General features: G+C 37.4%; 1 protein-coding gene across 1 annotated transcript in view; it reads right to left on the bottom strand.

Moving 5' to 3' along the window:
- Positions 1–5,963: 5,963 nt before the first annotated feature.
- The window catches only part of LOC5579974, a 42,808-nt gene continuing 24,305 nt past the window's right edge, over positions 5,964–24,466 (bottom strand). Inside the window, exons 3-4 of the mRNA XM_021841704.1 lie at positions 6,875–6,957; positions 5,964–6,805 (exon numbers count right to left, since the gene is read on the bottom strand). Coding sequence (XP_021697396.1) covers positions 6,715–6,805; positions 6,875–6,957 — 174 coding nt within the window. The 3' untranslated portion in view covers positions 5,964–6,714. The remainder of the gene's footprint in view (positions 6,806–6,874; positions 6,958–24,466) is intronic.

Here is a 24,466-nt window from a genome sequence, read left to right as displayed (position 1 = left end):
TGGAATATACTACAGAACCGTAATATTTCAAGCATTTATTTATACACCATTTGAAAGCTTACTAAAAGAGCTATCTTAAAAAAATTGAAACGAAATAAAAATTCGTACTTTACTTCAGGTAAATGTGGGAACTACATTGAAAAACATCTATTTGATTTTTTACCGAAACTTTACACATCTCATACTATTTTGTCCCAAGTTATCCCAGGCTATAATTAATTTGCAAGGTTATACAAAGATGTAAATTAAAAGATGAAGAATTTTGCTGCACATATTTGCTTTTTTCCAGTTAGGGCTCATTGACGTTTTTCAATATTTTTGCCTTTTTTTTCTTTAATATCAGCTAAAGACAATTTCAGGAGTAAATATCGCTTAATGATTCTTATCATCATTATTATGTATGTTTTGTTAATTAAAATGATTTTCACAACGTTAATTGCATAAGTGGCCTATATGCATAATCAGTAAAAAAAACGCATTATTTCCCTATAAGCCCTTTTCAAAAGTTGGTCTCGAAAACTTGTTCATTGAAAACACATATCAAATTTGTATCACTAAACTCATAAATATGACATGACATGGCAAAAATATTTTTGGCCGCCATTCTATATGAAAACCGCCCATAGTGCACTAGGCGGCGCTAGTGAGCATGGAATTTTTGTCCTGCGCATGGCTCAGTAGTCTGAGCACTTAGAAAGATGGTATCTGGTGACTGACATTCCAACTTAACTTCATTTCTATCCAATCCATATCATGGAAAATGTTCAAGAAATAAAGTTCATGCAATGACGTAATATAAATAAACATTCATTTTTTTGGTTCATATAAATAGCTAACGATTTGAGTAGTAAACGGATCCTCACTCTTTCTCATCAAATAATTGATCAAAAATTCTTCCAATCCGTCGAAAATACTAGGATACTAGCCAAACTTTTAACCGATTGCAAAAAATAATGTAAATATTTTTCTCTAGGCACTTTTACTTAAACGTGACAATGCGAGAAAAATCGATAGCCCTTGTCATACTGAACAATTTTGGTCAGGCTACTGAGCTATGCGCAAAACAAGAATTTTTTGCTCACTAGTGCCGCATAGTGGTAAAATTTCGAAATTTTCGGCTCAACTAATGTTAGCCCTTGTGATACTGAGCAACTTTGGCGAAGACACCGTCTTTCTAAGTGGTCAGGCTAGTGAGCTGTCCCCGAATCAAAAAATATTTGCTCACTAGCGCCGCCTAGTGGCAAATTTTCCGAAACTTACGGCTCAAATAATGTTATGCCTTGTGATGCTGAGCAACTTTGCCGAAGACGCCATCTTTCTAAGTGGTCAGGCTACTGAGCTATGCGCAAAACAAAAATTCTTTGCTCACTAGCGCCGCCTAGTGGCGTAATTCTGTATCTGAATGATTACCGCTTGTCAGCCCTTGAGCTACCGAACAACTTTTCCGAAGACATCAACCTTCCAAAACATCAGGATCTAGAGATATCATATGTTACAAAATTTTGCATTCTTATCCCTCATGGTTCATAAAGTGCAAATCAGAAAAAGCACCCCTACCGGCCAAGTTCTCAACTAAAAGGATGATCCTTAACTCCTAAAGGTTGATCGTACTTAGCACTGAATTTTCGCCAAAGACAATACTGTGCTATCTCTTTTGGCATACGAGATATTCAACAACACCCCCAAAGTGATGAAATCCCATAAGCTCTGGGTCTCCTATTACGCAGATTCCTATTACGCCCCCCAACCATGTGAGTGATTCCAAGCAACAGCACCAAAATTTGGTAAATTTTTTAATTCTTTTTTTTCTATTGAGCTGAAACTTTGCACAGTTTTCCAGTTCCATCTAAATCGTCATTTTCCGATATCAAATCTTCAAGTTGAGTCACGACTAACTTTTCAAAAGGGTGTATGTGAAAATGGTTCAAAAATATTCAAAAAGCTGCACAGCAAAAACGGTTCGTTCGATTGTTAGACAACTAAAGAAACAAAGTTAGACAACTAAATAAAGATTCCAAAAAAAATACACACAGTAAAAAAAAAAATTTTTTACATTAAAAACATAATTTTTGACACAAAAACTCAAATATCTCAAAACCCTATCGGAATACCAACGTAATTTTTTGAGGGAAAACGGTCCATTATATTAGCTATCTACCATAAAAATTTGGTGATGGTAAGCCAATAAACAAAAAAGTTATGACATTTCAAACATGTCACAATTTTCACATTTAGTAGAAAAAAAAAATTTTTTTTCGGTGTAAATTATTACGGGAACAGCAGTTTGTTGCTGATTTTATTGTTAAGGGCCTTGCGTGAATTAAACAAGTCGTTTTCATGTATTCATTAGTATTATGTAAATTATATGTATAAATTAAAATGAATTAACAGATTACACGAAAATAAATTTTTTTTTTACCAGGATATTTTTTTTAGAGTATGATCGATGAGTTTCTAAATGTTATATATAAACTTTAAAAGTTTTGGATTTGGGTATGCGTTATGAGATCATGAAAACATTTTATTAATATTTATTTATTTATTTATTGTTATTCAATTTTTTTTACAATATCGAACACTTTTGCATCATTATCAGTACAGTTCGAGTATAGTTTTGCTTTAATTTTATTTTCTGACAATGGAATGAAACAGTGAAATTTTTGGGTTCCTTGGATCGTTTTCGCGTTATTATATTGCTCGCTGAGCTCTGATGCCGTTAATTCGTACTCTTCAGTAGTAGTAAAACAAAATGATAATTTTGTTAAATCTTCTTCTTTTCTGCGATTCGCCCAATCAAATAGTTCTTTTGCAGTTTTAATTGGATGCTCACGTTCTTTGGCTAAACTTGCTCTTGTGGCCATGCGCTTTATGGTTCCTCCAATAGCATCACAAGGACCTTTGCCATGTGACGTAGCAAAGAAATGCCATTCTGCATCAATTCCGTACTTTGATTTAAATTGACATAGGCTCGAAAAATTCTTACGGTTTTTGTACTGCGATGCTGCTCCATCAGACATGAAATATATCTTTCTGATTTCTTTATCCTTATCAACGCGTAAAAAGTTAATCATTTTGGCAATGAACAAATTTACAGATACTGAGTCGTGTCTTAAATCTTCGGAAATTACAATAAAACTAAAATGTTCAATTTGCGTACTTCCATTGAAATAAATAACGAATGGATGAATTGTAGCTTGTTGTACGTTCCAGTGATGGGACTGCACTTCATCTTGCAATACAAAGCTATAGTTTTCAGAACAATCACAAATGACTAAAAATTCACCATCTTGTAATGTATTTTTCGTATTTTTAAAAAGCGGGATTGCTCTGTTTTAATAAAGTCGTGAGGAATTAAACTTTCTAATTTCAAGCAAAAAAATGACACAAACTCATCTACAGGTTTTACAATAGTTTCTAGGTCACACCTATCCGTGGTCACCCATTGCTCAAATGATAACTGATCAATATAATTTTCTTCAAACTCAGCGAATAAAGTATTTTCCAATGATGAAGAATCTGGACAATCCGAACAAGATCGTAGATAGCAATTTGATGTTGTATTTTCACACAAAAGACTACCAGTTAACATTTTAATATCCTTTGATAAATTGATTCTTTTCAAACTATGTAAGATTAGGTTAATATTTTCGTGTGTTGTGCACACACAAACATTATGTGTTCCTGAATTGGATAGAAGTTTGCATTGCCTTGGACGAAGGCTTGCAAATGAGGAAAAACCTACCTTAATATTTTCGTTAATTTCCTTGAAGCGTGTATACGCTTCTTTCAAAGTAGTCATCATTAATCGTTTTTAGATTGCTTGACGCTTTCCATCTTTTTTTACAGATACATAATCTTTTTGGCCAGACATAGCTCTACTTACTTCATCGTCTTCAAAATATTGAATTATTTTTTCTTTTGTCTCATCTGTTAATGTAGTACTCGACCTAGCATTTTTGGTTGCAAGACAGTTATTTTTGAATTGTTTTGCCTCTTTTGCTGTATTTCTATTGGTTTTGAACTCATCAATGGCGTCTTGAATAGACCACGAGCTTGGCAGCATCGACAAAATCAATAATTTTTCTTTCCTTGTCGTGGCTAGATTCGAGAACCTTTCCTTCATATTCATAATTACCTCATCGTAGTCTGTATTTTCCACATCCTCAGGTCCTAATTTGAAGAGGTTTCTTCGTACAGCTTCGTTGATTTCACGGTATTTTTTCTCGGGATAATTGACGTAACCCATCTTCGTCAATTTAATCGGAGTCACTTTTATTCCAGCTATCCCTTCGTTGAAGCGTTCGATGTTGACCTTCTGGATGCACTCATCTTCTGATTGATTTGTTGAAACAGATGTCGCTGATGGTACCGTGGCAAGACTATCTGCACTTGGTACTTCTGGTAACTCCTCAGTTGTTGTTGTTTTCGAACTTTCTGCAACCTGATCCACCGATGATGTACAGATTGCCCGTTTGTCAACGTTTAAACGGCAGGACGTACAAATGGAGCATTGGAGCATAACCAGCCGCTTTCAGTTTATCTATGGTGCTTTCGGTGGGATTTCGTAGCTCTTTCGAACACTTTTTTTCTGCAAACGGCCTGCAACAGTTGAGAAAGCGACTACTCATGTTGCTCGTTAGATTTTAATAAACAAAATCACTTTTGAGTTTTTACTGACTAGTTTGGTGTAGTTTGCTTGACTGAAGAAAAATTTTACAATTAAATCTTTTATAACCATAGTGGTAGTATATTTTTAGCTTTTTCGTGAGTATGTTCATGGTATGTACCTATCATGTTTTTGATGTTGTTGAAGTTACTCGCTTTCTCCCAAATATGATTAACAAAGTCTATTATCTACCAAGGCGGGTCTATACCCAGGTGTAATCAGATTTTAACTTTGTAGAGAAAACCAGCGCCGAGAAAACCGACCTGCTTTACGTATACTAGATTACCTGGGTATAGACCCGTCTTCAATATTAGATTTCTTAGAGGTTTCTTTTATCAAAAGGTTTCAACACTATTGAGAGAATTTTTCTTCAGTTACGTACAATAAAAAAATATGACACTATCAAGACTTTAGATCAGAACACTGGATCGCGTCTAACTTTCTAATAGATGCTATAATAGTTATGAATAATTAAATAAAATATCATGAAAACAACTTGTTAACCTCATGTGGTACCCTTAACAAAAAATTCAGCAACAAACTGCGGTCCTAAAAAAAATTTTTTTTTTCACTAAGTGTCAAATTTGTGAAATATTTGAAACTTTTTTGTTTATTGGCTTACCATCACCAAATTTTTATGGTAGATAGCTAATATAATGGACCGTTTTCCCTCAAAAAATTACGTTGGTATTCCGATAGGGTTTTGAGATATTTGAGTTTTTGTGACAAAAATGATGTTTTTTAATGCAAAAAAAAAATTTTTTACTGTGTGTATTTTTTTTTGGAATCTTTATTTAGTTGTCTAACTTTGTTTCTTTAGTTGTCTAACAATCGAACGAACCGTTTTTGCTGTGCAGCTTTTTGAATATTTTTGAACCATTTTCACGTACACCCTTTTGAAAAGTTAGTCGTGACTCAACTTGAAGATTTGATATCGGAAAATGACGATTTAGATGGAACTGAAAAACTGTGCAAAGTTTCAGATATTTTTGAAATGGTCGATCAGAATCGACTTGCATGCCTCCGTGGAATCCCTCATGTGTCTTATAGGAGACCTGACTGTAATTCCTCATCGAAACCAACAAAAGCGCAAGGTAAGGATTTTTTTCTTTAATAAAACACGTTGATTTTCAACATTCCTTATTCAAGTTTTATTTGAAATCTGGCTGTATTCATTGTAATCATCATAATCTGTAATTGCAATCAGATAAATTGATTGCACGTGTACTTTTTAGTACACTCGTGTTATACGTTTTACATGTGAAACATCATTAAGTATTCTTTTCATATGTAGTAGGTATTCATGTAAGTAAGTTATGTAACTTCAATAATGGAGAAACACTTGCACCCAAACTGCAATTTCTGTGTCTCGAACTCCTCCTATCTATATCACTGAACAACGCATCTAATCTACTGACAGTAAAACATGTTTTGATATTTTCTCCTCTTAATCGTACATCAGTAAAGCCAGGGTAATTAAAACTGATTCTGAAACTATTGGATCAGGATCAAAACTAACTGAACTGGGTTCTATCTTCGTTCGTTGAGATATGTTCGTTGAACGTAATCGTTGATTGAAAATGCACTTAGATGCAGTTTAACTTTCTCAAAAGAACAATCAGAACAGTGATTGATATGCTGGATATGTGATACATTTCCGTTTGAACGATTCGTAAGATATCTTCGGTCTTTTGTCCAACCGCTTCGGCATGATGCCGGTATTGAGTCCCTCTGAGTCTACCACGTGAAACATTTGTTCAACGAAAAAGCAAAATCTATCGGTGTATAACGCACTAGCCTATGGTCTGATATTCAAGTCCTATTCGCCTATAAATCTATATAAAATATTTGGTCTCTATGAATGCGGTTGTGTCTTTTCAACTACTTGGTCGCTGCGGGGCTTGGATAACTCGTCTGATCTATCCATTGAAAAAATCGAAGGAACTCAATCGCTACTACCGAACGAATTGTAACTTGCTCTAATGGTCATTGTATAAGTTCTACAGAATCTCTAAAACTACCAGGCGAATTAAGCAATTCAGTGTGCTTCAGGCAGTATCCCAGTCCCAAGAAGGTTGTGTCCATATGTAGCCGGTGTTCGTCATGGAGCAGTATGCGTTGTAGTAGCGCCCGGGTGACCTGCAAGGGAAAATTGAGTCGATTTCAGAAGGTGTTTAAGTGAATAGGTTTAAGTACATCAGTAGTTACCTGCAGTAGGACCACTGGGGACATTTACAGCGAAACAGTTGTTGAAATTCTTCCTTGCAAACTTCGTTCCACCAGCATGTCCTCTGAAAAATGAAAGAAACGCGGAAGGATTTTAATTGGGGATTGCATGAGCGTAGCCGGAGGTGGGCATGGAATTGCTAAGAAAACTGATCATATATTCAAATTTGTCATAGATTTAATAAGTTATTTTATAGTTTATGGGTATAAGCTTCATAAAACAATTGCGCCATTAGAAACTTGTTCGATAATTCTTGTGGTTCACCAAAATGCTAGTTTTCCGCAAAATATTTCCCATTAGATTTGGTTGGGAATTTATCACACATCTTGAACAGTATCCTCCTCTCTGGTATTATTTTAAGAATTTCATCAATGTTTTCTTCTCGGTATTTCTGCTCAGAAATGATTTTATGAAGCATTATCGATTCATCTACAACAGAGGTTTAAAAGGCTTCTGCCTCGCGAAGCACTTTTCAAATTAGATTGTTACGCGGAGCACCTGTTTTTCATCGCGACAACGCATGACATCCACAATTTTGTACATGCGTAAATAGATAACTATAGTATTTGAAACAAATAATTTGAGCTAACAAAAATATGCGCTCTTTGATATAGTAAGCTGCTCCTGATTTAAATTGTGACAGTTCATTTATGCGGAATCGTATGAGGATCTTTCGCCAAAATATTCCAAAATTCGATAAGGGATACGGCCGCATTGTTGTCGTTTGAAAATTCTGACTTAATTTTATTTCATTTGTTGAAATTCGTAAAAAATGTGTCTTATTATCCATTATCAATCAAATTACTATTGATAATCAACTAAGTGCCGTGGAGCACCTGCCTACGCTTCACCGAGCACCAAGTGCTCCGCGAAGCAGGATCTGAAAACCGATGATCTACAGGTTTTACCGCATCGCTTCATAAATCTTCTTGGGAATGTCTCAGATAATTGCTCCAGATATTTTTCAACAAGTTTCTTCAGGTAATCTCTTTGCAATTCTTTTAAGAATAACATTCAAAAGCATTCCAGGATTCATTTCAGAAATACTGCCAGGATTTTTCAGGAAACACTTCAATAATTTATTCTGAAGGTCCAATTAAAATTAATCCCATTTTTTTTCTTTTTTGTTCTACAGTAGTTCAGCTGACATTTCTTTAGTAATCAATGTTGGTTAATCTGTCAAACATACCAAGAATGCTTTAAGTGATTCTAGCATAAACTATTAAAGGCATATCTTCTGAAATAAATTTAAAACTCACACAAGCAACTACACCAGGTTTTCCCAGCACTTTCTAGAATAATCTCTACAAAGCAGTGATGGAATGTAGCGAATATGTCTGCTGTCATAATAAAAGCAATACAAAATGCTCGCAAACATCAGAGTGCTGATTTACTCGCATCTGTCGTGCTCGTGGGTAAACGAAGCTAGAGTGATTCGTGAACGTGTTCGTGCTGTTCAGAATCAATTGCGCTTTTGTTTCCCCTCCGAAATTTCCGGTTTCCAAGAATTTGTTTACTACAAACTGGTAGTTAACTGTCGTTTTGATGGATGTACAATTGATTTTTTTGTCAAAACTATAATAAATCACACCTTGTTCGGTTACTCATGAGTAAATATCCGTGAACTTTATGCTACTTTTTTGGTATATTCTCCCGAGCAGGCGGGTACGAATTTACTCATACCAAGCCTGTTCGCGAGTCTGTCATAATTGTTTGGCGTTGTTTTGACACTTGTATCGTGATGTGAATATTACCACATCTGCAGGCGATTGAAGACTTCAATAATGCTAGTACCGTAATCTAGAGTAACATTGATTGGAAAGATCCTCCTTATAAAAGGTTTGAATTAACATGTTTTGTTGAAATATTTCTAACATTCATGAGCTAAGCTTATTAATTTTTTTTTGCGAAAATTAAGTTTAGTTCAGGCGTTATTTTTTCCAATTTTTCGAAAAAATGATTTTTTTGGTTAAGGATCACACAACCGAAGATTCATGCCACACATGAGTACTGCGAATGACATCAGCAAGGAAAATGCTGTTTTACTAGAAATGACATCGTCGAAAACGATTCCATTGCCAAAATTTTAATACCGTTTTGACTCATATACTTAAGGCCAACAGTGACTTGAAATGATCAGAGGCATAAATAAGCTAATATTTGTGAAAATTTTAATTTCTCCGCAAAGTTTAACTGTTAGCTGTTGGGTGTGCCGATAAAATTGTTTGTTTAAAATTGTTTAGTACTGTTTTAACGTAAAAGTATGCAACAACAATTTGATTCAAATGCCGAACACTGTGTTCATTCTGTCTCATATTCCGAACACCTTGATTCAAATTCCGAACAGCACAAATAAATCGTATTCAAATGTATAATTTTGCAAATAAATTTATCTCAGCTGGTTCTACTGGTCTCGAACTAGAGAATCATAACTACTCCAAAGGTATAAAATAGATTGGAAAACGTTAAAATTGAATTGCAATTGGCTGCTATTTTCTTGTAATTTGATGACATATTTCAGCGAAATATTTCAACCAAACCGTCATACAAAAACCGAGTGTTCGGAATATGAGTCTGTTAGGAATTTGAGACAAAACGGTAATTATGTTCAATTCACCAACTTAATTAATTGCCGTAAAACGAGGTACCATTTTGACTCATATTCCGAACACTTAAGGCCAACAGTGACTTCAAATGCTCCTGGTGGGAATAAATTAGCTGATATTTTATGAAAATTTTAGTTTCTTTGCAATGTTTTACTGTTAGCTGTTGGCCGTACTGATAAAAATATTTATTTAAACTTGTTTTGAGTTGTTTTTACGTAAAAGTATGGAACAACATTTTGATTCAAATTCCGAACACTGTGTTCATTCTGTTTTATATTCCGAACACCTTGATTAAAATTCCGAACAACACGAATTAATCGTATTCAAATAGTTAATTTCGCAAATAAATTCATCTGAGCTAGTTTTACTGACCTTGAACTAGCGAATCATCACTACTCCCGAGGTATAAAATACATTTTACGACGTTGAAATTGGTTTGCGATTGACTACCATTTCCAGCTAATTTGATGACATATTTCAGCGAAACATTTCAACCTCATTGCCATACAAAAAACGAGTGTTCGGAATATGAGTCTGTTCGGAATTTGAGACAAAATGGTAACCTAGATTGTGTTTTGGAAGAAAATCTGAAAATATCTGCATCTAATTTGAAAGATTTTTATTTTATATTTTTGAAAGAAATAGGGAGCCGGATCCTACTCTTCGCACTTTTGATTCACTTCGGCAGTAGGTTTTTTTTGAAAGCTTCTAAGCTCATATTTGGCCACAATATGCTCCGTATTAAAGTAGAAGCACTGCAAAGTTTCAGATGATTCAGCCGAGAAAAACCCCACATGCCAAAATAAATCATGGAAGTGCCCAAGTAGCACCCTACAGGTATTTCAGTTAACGAAAGCGGTTGAAATATTGCATAACGATTCAGTTTACTTGGGCCGATAATTTTACATATAATTGAAAGTCTATTTTCGGTTTTGGGGTAACTTTGGTAAGAAGTATGTAAACACATCAAAAGAGATTGTTTGGTATCATTGCAGTTGAAACTTGATTGGAGAACGTTGATAAAGTACGTGGATTAGATTTTGTTCATCAAATAATAGAATTTATAGAAAAAATACCTTAAAAACTGTTTTAGGTTCAAACATACGTGACAAAAACCTGTCTGTGGACTTTGTGGCCGTGCGGTTAGTGTTACCAAGCATTTATCAGCATTGAGTTAAGGAGTGTGGGTTCGATTCCCACTGCAGTCCAGAAAACTTTTCGTCAGGGATGTATTTAGACTGTGCCACTGGGCCTAGTATGCTAGTCCGTTATCTAGTGTGGTGCTTCCTTCGAAGGGCAAATCATCTACTGGAAGCATTAACGTGTAGGTTTTTTAAATTGATTGCATTCAAAATTGAATGCATTCATAGCCCGTTTTCAAAAGTTATCTTGAATCTGAATGATGGATTACCGTACCATACCATGTGCAAAAACATGTGCAAAATTCATTGCAAATCGAAGATGGTCGAGTTATGTGAATGACCGATTTGACATGGAATTCGTCGTGGGTGATCCATGTTATCCCAAATCAGCTTGAACCAAAAGTCATGAGCAGCTGGTGCCAGTACCGTAATCCGGGGTAGCATTGATCAGCGGGGTAACATTGATCGGGATGACTCATCTTGTTGAACGTTCAAATAAAAATTTATTGATGAAACATTTTCGAACCATGAATGGTGCCTCTCTTTCGTATATTCATAAGCTAATGATAATTAAGGTTTTTGCCAAAATTGCGTTTAGTTCATGCGCAAATTTGTCAACTTTTTGAAACAATGATTTCTATCATTTTCACTGACACTACCGAAAATTCATTTCTCACATGAGTTCTGCAGACGATGTGATCAAGGAAAATGCGGGTGTTACTAAAAATGGCATCGCCGAACACGATTCCGTTGTCAAATCTTTCATAAGTTTATTCAATTAGGCAACATTAACTAATTACTATTACGAATGTAGAATTTCCTGAGGAAATTGCCTACTTTTAGGCGTATTCCGCGGTTCAAGGTGTTTTTAATTTTGAAATAACTCAAAAAGTAAATGACTTGTAAGAGTTTGGTCTTCATATTCGGCTTCAGGGGCGCTGATTTTAGAAAGTAACGACATTTCCAATATTAGCGAACGTTGTTCACTTGGGTGATCAATGTTACCCCATATCAGCTTTATCAAAAAATCACTTAAAACATTTATTTAAACATGTTTAAATCTTTAGAAAAACAAAATAAAGTACATAGTTAGGAGCGGTGGGTGCCAGTACTTGTTTTAAAAATATGAAACTTGTAACATTTGTATTGTGAAATGAAAAAATTAAGAAAAACTAAAAAAAATGATCAATGTTACCCCGGATTACGGTACTTGTTTTAAAAATATAAAATTTGCAATATTTGCAGTCCATTTGTGGTCCTTAGCCTCTTGTCTAGTAACTCCTATCCCTACCTCCCCGTGGTGCCACCTGGGGTACGAGTAACCGTAGGGAAGATCGGGTAACCAACCCTGGTGGGACCTTGGTCGTATGCTGACAGGGAAGGGGGGCTCCTCTCTTCTGAGGGTGTAGCTTATCAGAGCGTCTGTTCTCCATGTTAGGGGCGGCTCAAAACAGCGTCTGTTCTCCATGTTAGGAGCGGCTGATCATCGTCCGAGTGCCAGCGTGGGACTCTAAACAGTGCTATGCACAATGATCCTCCGGCGAGACAAGGGGTTGGTGCAGGCCTTACAAGCCAGCCGTAAAAACCATCAGAGGTGCGTGATTGGATGGTGGCCAATCGACAACAGAATGTGCAAGTTGAGGATCAAAGGCCGTTTCTTCAAGCCATGATGTCAAAATCGTTATCGGAGATCTCAACGCTCAGGTTGGCCAGGAGGAGGAATTTAGACCGATTATAGCGCTGAACTTCCATCAGCTTACGAACGAAAACGGCCTTAAACTGATTGATTTCGCCGCCTCCATAAACATGGCCATACGTAGTACTTACTTCCAGCACAGCCTCCCGTATCGGTACACCTGGAAATCACCCCAACAGATTGAATCGCAAATCGACCACGATTTGATTGATGGAAGACACTTCTCGGACATTATCGACGTCAGAACCTATCGCAAACATCAATTCGGACCACTACCTAGTGACGGTTAAAGTGCGCCAACGACTCTCCGTTGTGAACAACATTCGGTACCGACGCCCGCCACGGTACAACCTGAAACGACTCAAGCTACCCGAAGTCGCAACTGATTACGCGCAAAGCCTTGAAGCTGCGTTGCGAGGGAGAGCTCACCGAAGCCCCTCTTGAGGATTGCTGGAGTAGTCTCAAAGCAGCCATTAACAACGCAGCGGAAGGTGCCGTTGGGTTCGTGGAAGGAAATCGACGGAACGGTTGGTTTGACGAGGAGTGTCGGACGGTTTTGGACGAGAAGAATGCAGCGCGGGCGATGATGCTGCAGCAAGGCACCCGTCAAAACGTGGAACGATACAAACAGCGAAGACAGCAAGCCCATCTTTTCCGGGATAAAAAGCGCAGCCTGGAAGAGTTGGAGTGCGAAGAGATGGAGCAACTGTATCGTTCTCAAGACACGCGTAAGTTCTACAAGAAACTCAATGCATCCCGCAAAGGTTTTGTGCCGCGAGCCGAAATGTGCCGGGATAAGGATGGAGGTATCTTGACGGACGAACGTGAGGTGATTGAAAGGTGGAAGCAGCACTACGATGAACACCTAAACGGAGCAGAGGAGGAAGATTAAGATAGCAGGAGGAATGGCTTCATCAGTACGGCGGATGAAGGAGACGTGCCAACTCCCACAATAGGTGAAGTTAATGATGCTATCAAACAGCAGCTGGAAAGGATGGTATTGGAGCGGAACTTATTAAAATGGGCCCGGACAGGTTGGCCACTTGTCTGCACCGATTGATAGCCAGGATCTGGGATACAGAACAGCTACCGGAGGAGTGCAAGGAGGGAATAATATACCCAATATACAAAAAGTGTGACAAGTTAGAATGTGAGAAATATCGAGCGATCACCATTCTTAATGCAGCCTATAAAGTGCTTTCCCAGATCATCTTCCGCCGTCTATCGCCACTGGCAAGCAGATTTGTGGGAAGTTATCAAGCCGGTTTTGTGGACGGGCGATCGACGACAGACCAAATCTTTATGTTGCGGCAGATCCTCCAAAAGTGTCACGAATATCAAGTCCCTACGCACCACCTATTCATCGATTTCAAAGCGGCCTATGATACCATCGACCGCGAAGAGCTATGGAAGATTATGGACGAGAATGGTTTTCCCGGGAAACTGACTAGACTGATCAAAGCAACGATGGATAGTGTACATTGCTGTGTGAAGATTTCGGGTGCATTATCGGACCCGTTTGAAACACGCAAAGGACTTCGACAAGGCGATGGTCTTTCCTGCCACCTGTTCAATATTGCGCTAGAAGGTGTTATAAACGGGCGGGCTTCAACATGCGGGGCACGATCTTCAATAAATCCAGCCAGTTCATTTGTTTCGCTGACGACGTGGACATTGTCGGAAGAACGTTCCAGGTGGTTGCTGAACAGTATACCAAGCTGAAACGTGAAGCAGATCGGGTTGGATTGAAGGTAAATACGTCGAAGACGAAATATCTGCTGGCTGGAGGAACCGAGCGCGATAGAGCTCGCATTGGCAGACGCGTGATGATCGACGGGGATGAGTTCGAGGTGGTGGACGAATTTGTCTACCTCGGATCATTGATAACGTCGGATAACAACTGCAGCAGAGAAATTCGAAGACGCATCATTGCCGGAAGTCGTGCTTACTACGGAGTCCACAAGACTTTGCGGTCTGGTAAACTTCACTTCCGTACTAAGTGTACCATGTACAAGACGCTGATAAGACCGGTAGTCCTCTACGGGCATGAGGCGTGGACAATGCTCGAAGAGGACCTGCAAGCGCTAGGAGTTTTGTGCTTAGGACGATCTTCGGGGGAGTATGTGATAACGGCGTATGAAGGAGAAGGATGAACCACGAGCTTGCGCAACTCTACGGTGAACCCAGTATCCAGAAGGTCGCCAAAGCTGGAAGGGTACGATGGGCGGGACACGTTGTGAGAATGCCGGACAACAATCCCGCAAAAATGGTGTTCACCACAAATCCGGCCGGTACAAGACGAAGGGGAGCGCAACGAGCTAGGTGGTTTGACCAAGTGAAGCAGGATCTTGGAAGTGTGGGGCGATCGAGAAACTGGAGCCATGGACCGAGTTAATTGGCGTAACATTGTGGCGCAGGTCATGTCTTGAAGGACGTAGAGCCAGCAAAAGTAAAGTAAAGTAAGTAATAGTTACAAGAAAAATAAACTTAAGTGTAAGGTACAAAGGTTAGTGTATACAGAAAAATCAATTGTCAACTTCATTGTTATGTATAGCTAACGTTAGTAATGTAATTTAAACTTTTTTTTTTTTTCTGTGGATGACAAATGAGGGACTAATATATTTCAAATCGTCATTTATTTTGATTTTTTTTATTGTTATGTATTGAGTATGAGGGACTTGAAAATTTGCGCCAATAAAATGATAAATGACCAATAAAAAATCCATTCTCAAAACAAATGTGGTATAATTATGTATAGTAAGAATGATATAACTCTCGTTCTTGTTATTAGCGCTATTTATGTTACATGTTGATACTTTTAAAATTGAATTTCATTAAATGCATGTTAAATGCATTTGGCAACAATGATGACTTTTCAGCTTGCATTTCAAAGTGATAAAACTCAGTCTTGATAGTTTATATTGACTTGAAAAAGTATCACTGTACGTGCTTACATGCATAAAGTATGCTGATACTTTTTCAGCTGTGTCAGTGCAAAACCAACTGATTTTCTTTGATTAGAAATCGTGAGATGAATTAGCAACAATAATCAACGACGCGTACAAATTTCAATGACGGTCTACTTCGCCTTGAGTCCTTCCTGGCTACACAATTCATCACCCGAAAGGCGTTGGCTTTTACAATATTTTGAAACATAGAATCCATCAAAAATAGTCCAGAGGGTGCCATTGTGACCCTCCCTTGTTAAAGGATAACCTTTGGAGGTTTCCTAGAAATTGCGAAGGGAAAGCTCGACACTTTCTTACTTATTTATTGATGAAAGGGTAAATGCTCCAATTGTGGAAGTACTGAGTACGATTCAAATTCATTTAAGCGAAACGAAGAATTTTGTATGGAGACTGCAAGCACGTTGAAAAATCTATATTGAATCATGTAATGTGATTCAAAGTATATCCAACATGAAAGTTTAAGTCTTATTTTGAAGATTACTAAAAAGTATGATGAATCATGGTTAAAATTTCATATAAACATTATACAAACTGGTATCGAATGTCCCAATTCCTGAAAATGGTGACGTGTTGGAACATTTCGTCCCCTTGATGCTACAACTAGATAACTCGAAATTTGATATTTTTGACTCCAATATGTCAAAACATTATTCTCAATTAGATCTGCAAAATATCTACAGCTCATAAGCGTATGATCCAAAATACATAAGTTAAAGTTTATTTTTCAATCATATTCTCTGCGATTAACCATTGCTTTGTAAAACGGTTATATTTTCAAAGTTTCACTTCTCAAAATTTTGATTTTATAGTTATCTAGTTGTAGCATTAAGGTGATTATAGAACGAAGCCACACCTCAAATTTTCAAGAGCACAAGACGAGAGAACCGAACAGCGCTCCGCGTTCTAAATTTATCCCATTGGTCACCTCCAGCAAGCAAGCAATTTGATTGGTTTTTCAACGCGAACTGTTGTCAGATTCTCCAGTCTTGTGCACTTGAAAATTCGTAGTTTGGCTTCGTTTTATAATCACCTTAAGGGGACGATTTGTGAGAGCGGCATAAGATTTTTTTTTTAAAGACACGTTAATGCTTCCAGTGGGCATTTATGCCCTTTGAAGGAAGCACCACAGACAACGAACTAGCATGCAACGCCCAGTGGCACAGTCGGAAAACATTCCTCACGAAAAGCTTACCGGCCTGAGGCGGGAATCGAACCCACATTCCCTAGCACGATGCGGCTAAACGCTTGGTGACACTAACCGCACGGCTACGAAGCCCACCCCAAATTTACTAGAGATACATAATTTAGTCTTTGGGATACGCATAAATGATATTATTGTTTAGTGCGCATCGTACCTTCGTGCTGTGCGTACACGAATTCTCTCTGCTCTTGGAAGTTTTCTTAAAAACTACCTAAAGCAATAAAACAGTACTTTTCAGTGCTACACAAACAGTACTTTTCAGTGCTAAAATAAAAAACAGTACTTTTCAGTGCTACTTAAACAGTACTTTTCAGTACTATTTTTTCTACTATTGATCCCTTTACGATCCTTGTTTGGACCCGTGCCTTCGATTTTTCGTTGGACCCGTTGGCGAAAGCCAGCGGTGGTAATCCTTCTTGGACACCGTCTAGGGAAAAAACCTCTCGAAGGTCACGTCTTTCTCGTTTATTAACTAAACATGGTATCAACAACTAACAAAAGGAAGGGTGAATCTCTGAATTCACTACTTCCTTCCAAAAAAGTGGGTTTTAAAACTGTCACTACACGTGGCAAGAATGGAAGAAAGGACGCTTCCCCGGAATGCGAAGTTTCTTCCAAGGGTGAAATGAATAATTGTATTGAAATGAGCAATCAGTTCGATGCTCTAGACAAATTTTCCGAACACCAAATCGAAGCAGCCTCTAGCCCAGGCTCTTTGATTCAAGTGAGGAAGCAAAGAGTGCCGCCTATCGTGGTCAGTTGTTCCGAATTTGGGGGATTTAGGCAGGAGATCTTGAACTCCATTAGGGGAATCAAGGTTTCCTTCCAAATCGCAAAGAAAGGAGACTGTCGCGTTTTGCCGGAAACTCTTAAAGATCGCGAACTTCTTCTCAGATATCTTGAAGAGAAGAAGCACAAATTTTTTACTTATGACGACAAAACTGAACGTTTGTTCAAAGTCGTCTTGAAAGGTCTCTCAAGTGACTATAAGTCACCTGAAGAGATCAAAAATGGAATAAATGATTTACTTGGATTTTCCCCAGTCCAAGTAATCATTATGAAAAAGAGAACCCAATCTGGCATTGTTCGGAAAGGGCTTTCTCAAGAATATTATTTAGTTCACTTTAACAAAAAAGAACTAAATAATATTAAAGCTTTAGAAAAAGCTAAACTTATGTTCGATGTCCGTGTGACGTGGGAACATTTCCAGAAACCTGGAGGAAATTACCAGAACCCCACTCAGTGCCGTCGGTGCCAAAAGTGGGGTCATGGTACAAAAAATTGTCGCATGGATGCTAAATGCATGATTTGCGGAGGTTCTTCTCACGCTAAGGACGACTGTCCTGTGAAAGAAGATACCAGAAAATTTCAATGCGCCAATTGCAAAGGCCCTCACAAAGCTAACTTTTGGGAATGCATTTCACGCAAAAGAGTCGTTGAGGCTCGTGCCAAGCAGATGAAGGATAATATCCGTTACGATAACGGTCGTTTCCGGAATTTGCCTGGTAGAGTATCGAACAATGCTCATTTTTCAGTTAACGATCGCTTGATTAGGAATCATACCCACCAGGAAGATCATAATCATGCTCATTCACAAACAAATTTTAATCCGTCGGGTAGCCGTTCGAATCTTTCAATTTCGAATGTATCTACCCACGGTAAATCCTTTGCCGATATCGTAGCAGGTAATTTGAACTCTTCCCCTGTTCGTTCCATGAGTACCCATTCTACTTGTTTCAAATCAAATGGAAAAAACCCTACCGCCACAGGTAACTCCTACCCCGCTTCTTCGTCTACCGAAAATTCCAATGGGAAATCATCAGATGATATGTCTGCCTCTGATTTTAATTTTCTATCTGAACAATTGAATCTAATGATTGATGCAATGTTCAAAGCCACCACTATGACTGAAGCAGTCCAAGTTGGTGTAAAATTTACAAATAAAATTGTTATTGGATTACGTTTTTCTAATGGATCCAAATAATAATTTAAATATTTTAAATTGGAATGCTCGTTCTCTGAATGGTAAAGAGGACGAGCTGTTTAATTTTCTTACAGCTAATAACGTGCATATAGCAGTTATTACCGAAACTTATTTAAAACCTGGATCCAAATTTAAAAAAGATCCTAACTTTTTTGTTTATCGTAATGATCGACTTGATGGGGCATGTGGGGGAGTTGCAATCATCATTCATAGGCGTATAAAACATCAACTGTTTTCGTCATTTGAAACTAAAGTTTTTGAAACTTTAGGTGTTTCTGTTGAAACACAGTTTGGTAAATATACTTTCATAGCTGCCTATTTGCCTTTTCAATGCTGTGGACAGCAAGTTAATTGGCTTCAAACTGACTTGCGAAAATTAACTCGCAATAAGTCAAAATTTTTTGTCATTGGTGACTTTAATGCCAAACATCGGTCATGGAATAATTCTCAAAGTAATTCCAACGGCAGAATTTTATTTGATGAGTGCTCTTCAGGATATTTCTCAATTCAATACCCTGATAGCCCTACATGTTTTTCCTCTTCTAGAAATCCATCTACGATTGACTTGGTCTTAACCGACTCTAGTCATCTTTGTAGCCAATTAGTTACTCATGCTGATTTTGATTCTGATCATGTCCCTGTTACATTTCAAATATCGCATGAAGCGATTCTCAATCCTATCAGCTCCACTTTCAATTATTTACGAGCCGACTGGAATATATATGAAACGTATGTTGACTCTAATCTTGATGTTAACATTTCTTTAGAAACTAAAATTGCTGTTGACAATGCTCTTGAAACTTTAACAAATTCCATTGTTGAAGCCAGAAACATTGCAATTCCAAAATGTGAAGTAAAATTTGAATCCGTGATTATAGACGATGATCTTAAACTCTTGATCCGTCTTAAAAACGTGAGGAGAAGGCAATTTCAACGCACTCGTGATCCTGCTATGAAAATTATATGGCAGGATTTGCAGAAAGAAATCAAGAAACGTTTTGCAGATTTAAGAAACAAAAATTTTGAAAATAAAATTTCTCAATTGGACCCCGGCTCTAAGCCCTTTTGGAAATTTTCTAAAATCTTGAAAAAACCTCAGAAGCCTATACCGGCATTGAAAGAGGAAAACAAATTATTACTAACTAATTGCGAAAAAGCTCAAAAACTTGCTATGCAGTTTGAAAGTGCGCACAATTTTAATTTAGGACTTACTAGTCCAATTGAAAATGAAGTTACTCAGGAGTTCGAAAATATTCTCAATCAAGAGAACGTTTTCGAAAATGCCTGGGAGACTGATTTGGAAGAAGTGAGAACTATTATTAAAAAATTCAAAAATATGAAAGCTCCTGGCGATGATGGAATTTTCTACATCCTCATCAAGAAACTTCCAGAAAGTAGCTTATCATTTTTAGTTGATATATTTAACAAATGTTTTCAATTAGCATATTTTCCTGACAAATGGAAAAATGCTAAGGTTGTTCCAATTTTAAAACCAGACAAAAATCCTGCAGAAGCTTCTAGCTATCGTCCAATCAGTTTGCTTTCCTCCATCAGTAAACTTTTTGAAAAGGTTATTTTGAACAGAATGATGGCCCACATCAACGAGAATTCAATTTTTGCCAATGAACAGTTCGGATTCCGCCATGGACATTCGACCACTCATCAACTTTTACGTGTAACAAATTTGATCCGTTCCAACAAATCTGAAGGCTATTCTACTGCTAGACATAGAAAAAGCATTCGACAGTGTTTGGCATGAAGGTTTGATTGTAAAATTAAAAAACTTTAATTTTCCAACATACATTGTTAGAATAATTCAAAGTTATCTGTCAAATCGTACACTTCAGGTTAATTATCAGAACTCCAGATCTGAAAGACTTCCTGTAAGAGCTGGTGTTCCCCAAGGCAGCATTTTGGGACCAATATTATACAATATTTTCACATCTGACTTACCTGAGCTACCTCAGGGATGTCAAAAATCCTTGTTTGCGGATGACACAGGCCTCTCCGCCAAAGGACGAAGCCTGCGTGTCATCTGTAGTCGATTGCAAAAAAGTTTGGATATTTTTTCTTCATACTTGCAAAAATGGAAGATTTCTCCTAATGCTTCCAAAACTCAACTAATAATATTCCCACATAAACCAAAAGCTCTTTATTTGAAACCTTCAAGTAGACATGTTGTCACGATGAGAGGGGTTCCAATAAATTGGTCAGATGAAGTTAAGTATCTAGGACTCATGCTAGATAAGAATTTAACTTTCAAAAATCACATTGAGGGCATTCAAGCCAAATGTAACAAATATGTAAAATGTCTCTATCCCCTTATTAATAGAAAATCAAAACTTTGTCTTAAGAACAAGCTTTTGATATTCAAACAAATTTTCAGGCCAGCCATGTTGTATGCTGTACCAATATGGACTAGCTGTTGTAATACCAGGAAGAAAGCTCTGCAGAGAATTCAAAATAAAATTTTGAAAATGATTCTGAGGCTTCCTCCCTGGTATAGTACCAATGAGTTACATAGAATATCCAATGTTGAAACATTGGAACAAATGTCAAATAAAATAATTAATAATTTCAGGCAAAAATTGTTACAATCTACTATTGCCACGATTAATGCGTTATATGTTTAGGTTAAGTTAGGTTAAGTATATTAAAAACTTTTTTTTTCTCTTATAAGCAGGTGAAATCAACTCACCTGTAAAAAATCTGAACTGCTACGGCAAATGAAATGTAATATGTTGTTAACAAAATGTTAATAAAATCTTAAATTTGTTTTACCAAATTAGGATGATAGTGTTGTCTAATAACTCAGAACACCTAGATATAAGAAATAATGAATGTAATGTTTGGAATGATACTAATAAAGAAATTAAAAAAAAAAAAAAAAAAAAAAAAAAAAAAAAAAAAAAGGTATTATTGTTTCGCTATGTGATCCGCATACCGTAAGACATTTCAGTATCAGGAAGACTCCGGATTTATTATTGGGCATCACTTCTTCCAATCTTAATTGTTCAAAACCGACAACTAGTCCTTCAGGGGAACGTCCATAAATTACGTTAGGTAAGGATTGGCCATTTTTCACAATTTTTCAGGAATGTGACATATTTTTTGGACGACCCCTTACCCAAAATTTAAAGATATCCGCATCAAAACCTATCATCGCTTTACAGATAGGTTACAAGCGCCATGCAATGATTATCTTGTACATTGGTTCAATTTTGAGCAAAAAAAGTTGAGACACTGAAAACGGCCTTACAGTTGAGGTCGAAATAGGCGTATCTGTCAAAGGATACAAGCTCTAGTGTAATTAAATAAGTATTTCACTAAAAACACTAGTTTGAAATTTCGTAAAACGATGATGATTACTTTTCTTTTGAGATATCGTTACTTATTATTACTGATCAAATTTAAAATTGAGGCTCACTTGAACAGAAAGACCTGGATGGGGCTTATGAATTATTTATTGGATGTTGGATGGGAGCCCTAGTAAACCCGTCAAACTCGATTTCAAGTTAATTTCTTATTAATTTACAAGCAACTGAGCAGGTCCATTTCCAGCCTACCGCACCGTCCCTAATAAAATTAAGAATTCAATAAAGTTCACCTGAAACATCAATTCCAAACACCTACCCCGGCTCTCCATGAAAGAAACCCCCCACAGTGAATTTGGTCCATTCAAAGGCTTTATTCACGACCCTCTAGGTGGCAATCGAATGCGAAGCACGGAATGGCACTTTTCGACAGGAACCAACCTCGTCGGCAATCAAGAGCTCCGTTTCAAGTGCTGAAGCGTAAATTTCATTCATCAAAACATCGCACTTCCTACGCTTTTTTGCCCCCGCAAAGTGTAATCTCTCGCCCCAAGATGAAACCTCGATCTAAGACGATGGAAGAAGCGTTTTGTTTCTACTTCACGCCTCCGACAGAAGGTTTGGTCGGAATTTATTTGCACTCACGCAAGATAAAGTTCACAAATGGCAGTCGGTGCACCATTCTTCTTACCCGTATTACCGTATCGCCTTCACCGAAGTCGAGATACACTCCCGTGCAAAAGTTTGGGGTCCACACTCAAACATACTACTGTGTTTTGCCCATATATCTGTGAATACATGTCTAATTGTAACTCTTTAACGTTCAATGCTCCATCATCGTTATCATCGTCATCACCAAAACTACAAAAGCAGTATTTCTGTTCAAAACTAAAAAATATTCAATGAAACTGTGTTCACTGTGCTACAGTTGAAGAATAGAATACAGTGAACACATTTTCCTGTAAATTTTCTTGATTTTGAACGAAAAAACTGCTTTCGAAAATTCTGTAATCAATTATGGATCCTGCCCTCGTAAGGCTCATTCGAAGGGCAATTAGTTAAGCTTACTTCATAGGTATTTTGACAAAAACATGTTTTCCACAGTTACTTAGGGTAACTTGGTGTTATACGCCCCACCCGGGCAATACGCCCCTCCTCGATATTTAACGAACCAGATTCAATATGAAATTGAAAATGACTGGGAATCCTTACAATTCAGGAGACTGTCTCACTATAAAAATTTGACAGTTATAACGCGCAGCAAAACAGAGATAATGCAAAAAGTATAAAAAGTTGAATTTCGATGTAATTTTGCACGCAGTTTTTTTAAGCATTTTTTGAGTCAAATAGCACAACATCAAAACAACCAATTGTAAAACATCGACGCTTTAACTAATGAACGAATATCATTAATTAGAATGACCAAAAAGAGTGGAAATTCACTGAAATATTCATTTTCCAACTACTTCTCATTTCTGGGCAATATGCCCCATCACGGGCCGGATGATATGCCCCACTCTTGATGCCATCTATTCCTGAGCAAGCTCATTAGCAGTTTTTCAGCGTGCATAAACAGCTGACAGTCCTGGGGCATATAATCCCTGTGTTGTGGGGCATACTGTCCATTTGTCATGGGGCATACTATCCGTTTGTAGCTTCTACCAATTGGTCATTTTTACATGTGTATATCGTTTGGCCGGTACGAAGATACTCTATTCCCTGAGAAGCCAAGAAAATTTCCAACCCGAAAAGATCTTCGACCGGTGCGATTCGAACCCACCACGCTTGGTCTTACTGAATAGGTTATAGACCATTCCAATAAGACGTGTATTCACGTATGTTTTTGGGGTGTGACCCCAAACTTTTACACGGGAGTGTACGTATACGTGCGCCCGACAAACGGAAAGTTTTCACTTTCCAACTCATCCGGGCGCGCAATTAAAGGGAGGAAATTGATTTTTCCGGTTGCCGTTTCCCGCGCGTCGCTCCACTGACTGTCGGTAAATGCTTAAGTAGGTACAGTTTACGACAGAACTTTTCTACAGGAATAGATTCTTCTCGTTTTCTGAAAAGTTCCAATTCAATCATGGTGACAGGCATTTGCATATCATTGATTTGGAAAGTTTCAAATTGAATAACAAGAACAATAAAAACACACGCACCCAAAAATAACTCAAGCCATGTAAAAGTTTGGGTCACTCCCTAAAAAACTTACAACAATTTTTATCACTATAATCATAATTTATATTGCTCAATCGAAAGGCAATGGGCTAATTTTACTTCGTAGATATATTGATCAAATTTTTTATTGAATTTTGTTTGCTAAATTTTTACTTGCAAACGTGCTTTTTTTAAAAAATCAACCATACTTATTTCATACTTCATAGGCTACAATTCGCTAAGTTGAATCTACACTGAATGGATAATTCTCCTCCACGGGGTGACCCATTTTGCATAAAGACGTTTCGCATAATGACGTTTCGCATATGGACGCTTGGCATAATGGTCGTTTAGCATAGAGCAGTTTCATACAAAAATAGGTAGCTTTTTGAAGAAGGCATATACTTCTGATTATGCCAAATGTCAATTATGCCAAACGTCCGTATGCGCAACGTCTTTATGGGAATCGTCCCACTTCCCTCCTCCACTGAGCTCGGTCCT

This window comes from Aedes aegypti, chromosome 2 (assembly GCF_002204515.2).
Source record: "Aedes aegypti strain LVP_AGWG chromosome 2, AaegL5.0 Primary Assembly, whole genome shotgun sequence".
Classification (NCBI taxonomy): domain Eukaryota; kingdom Metazoa; phylum Arthropoda; class Insecta; order Diptera; family Culicidae; genus Aedes; species Aedes aegypti.
This window is presented reverse-complemented; position numbering and strand designations above follow the sequence as displayed.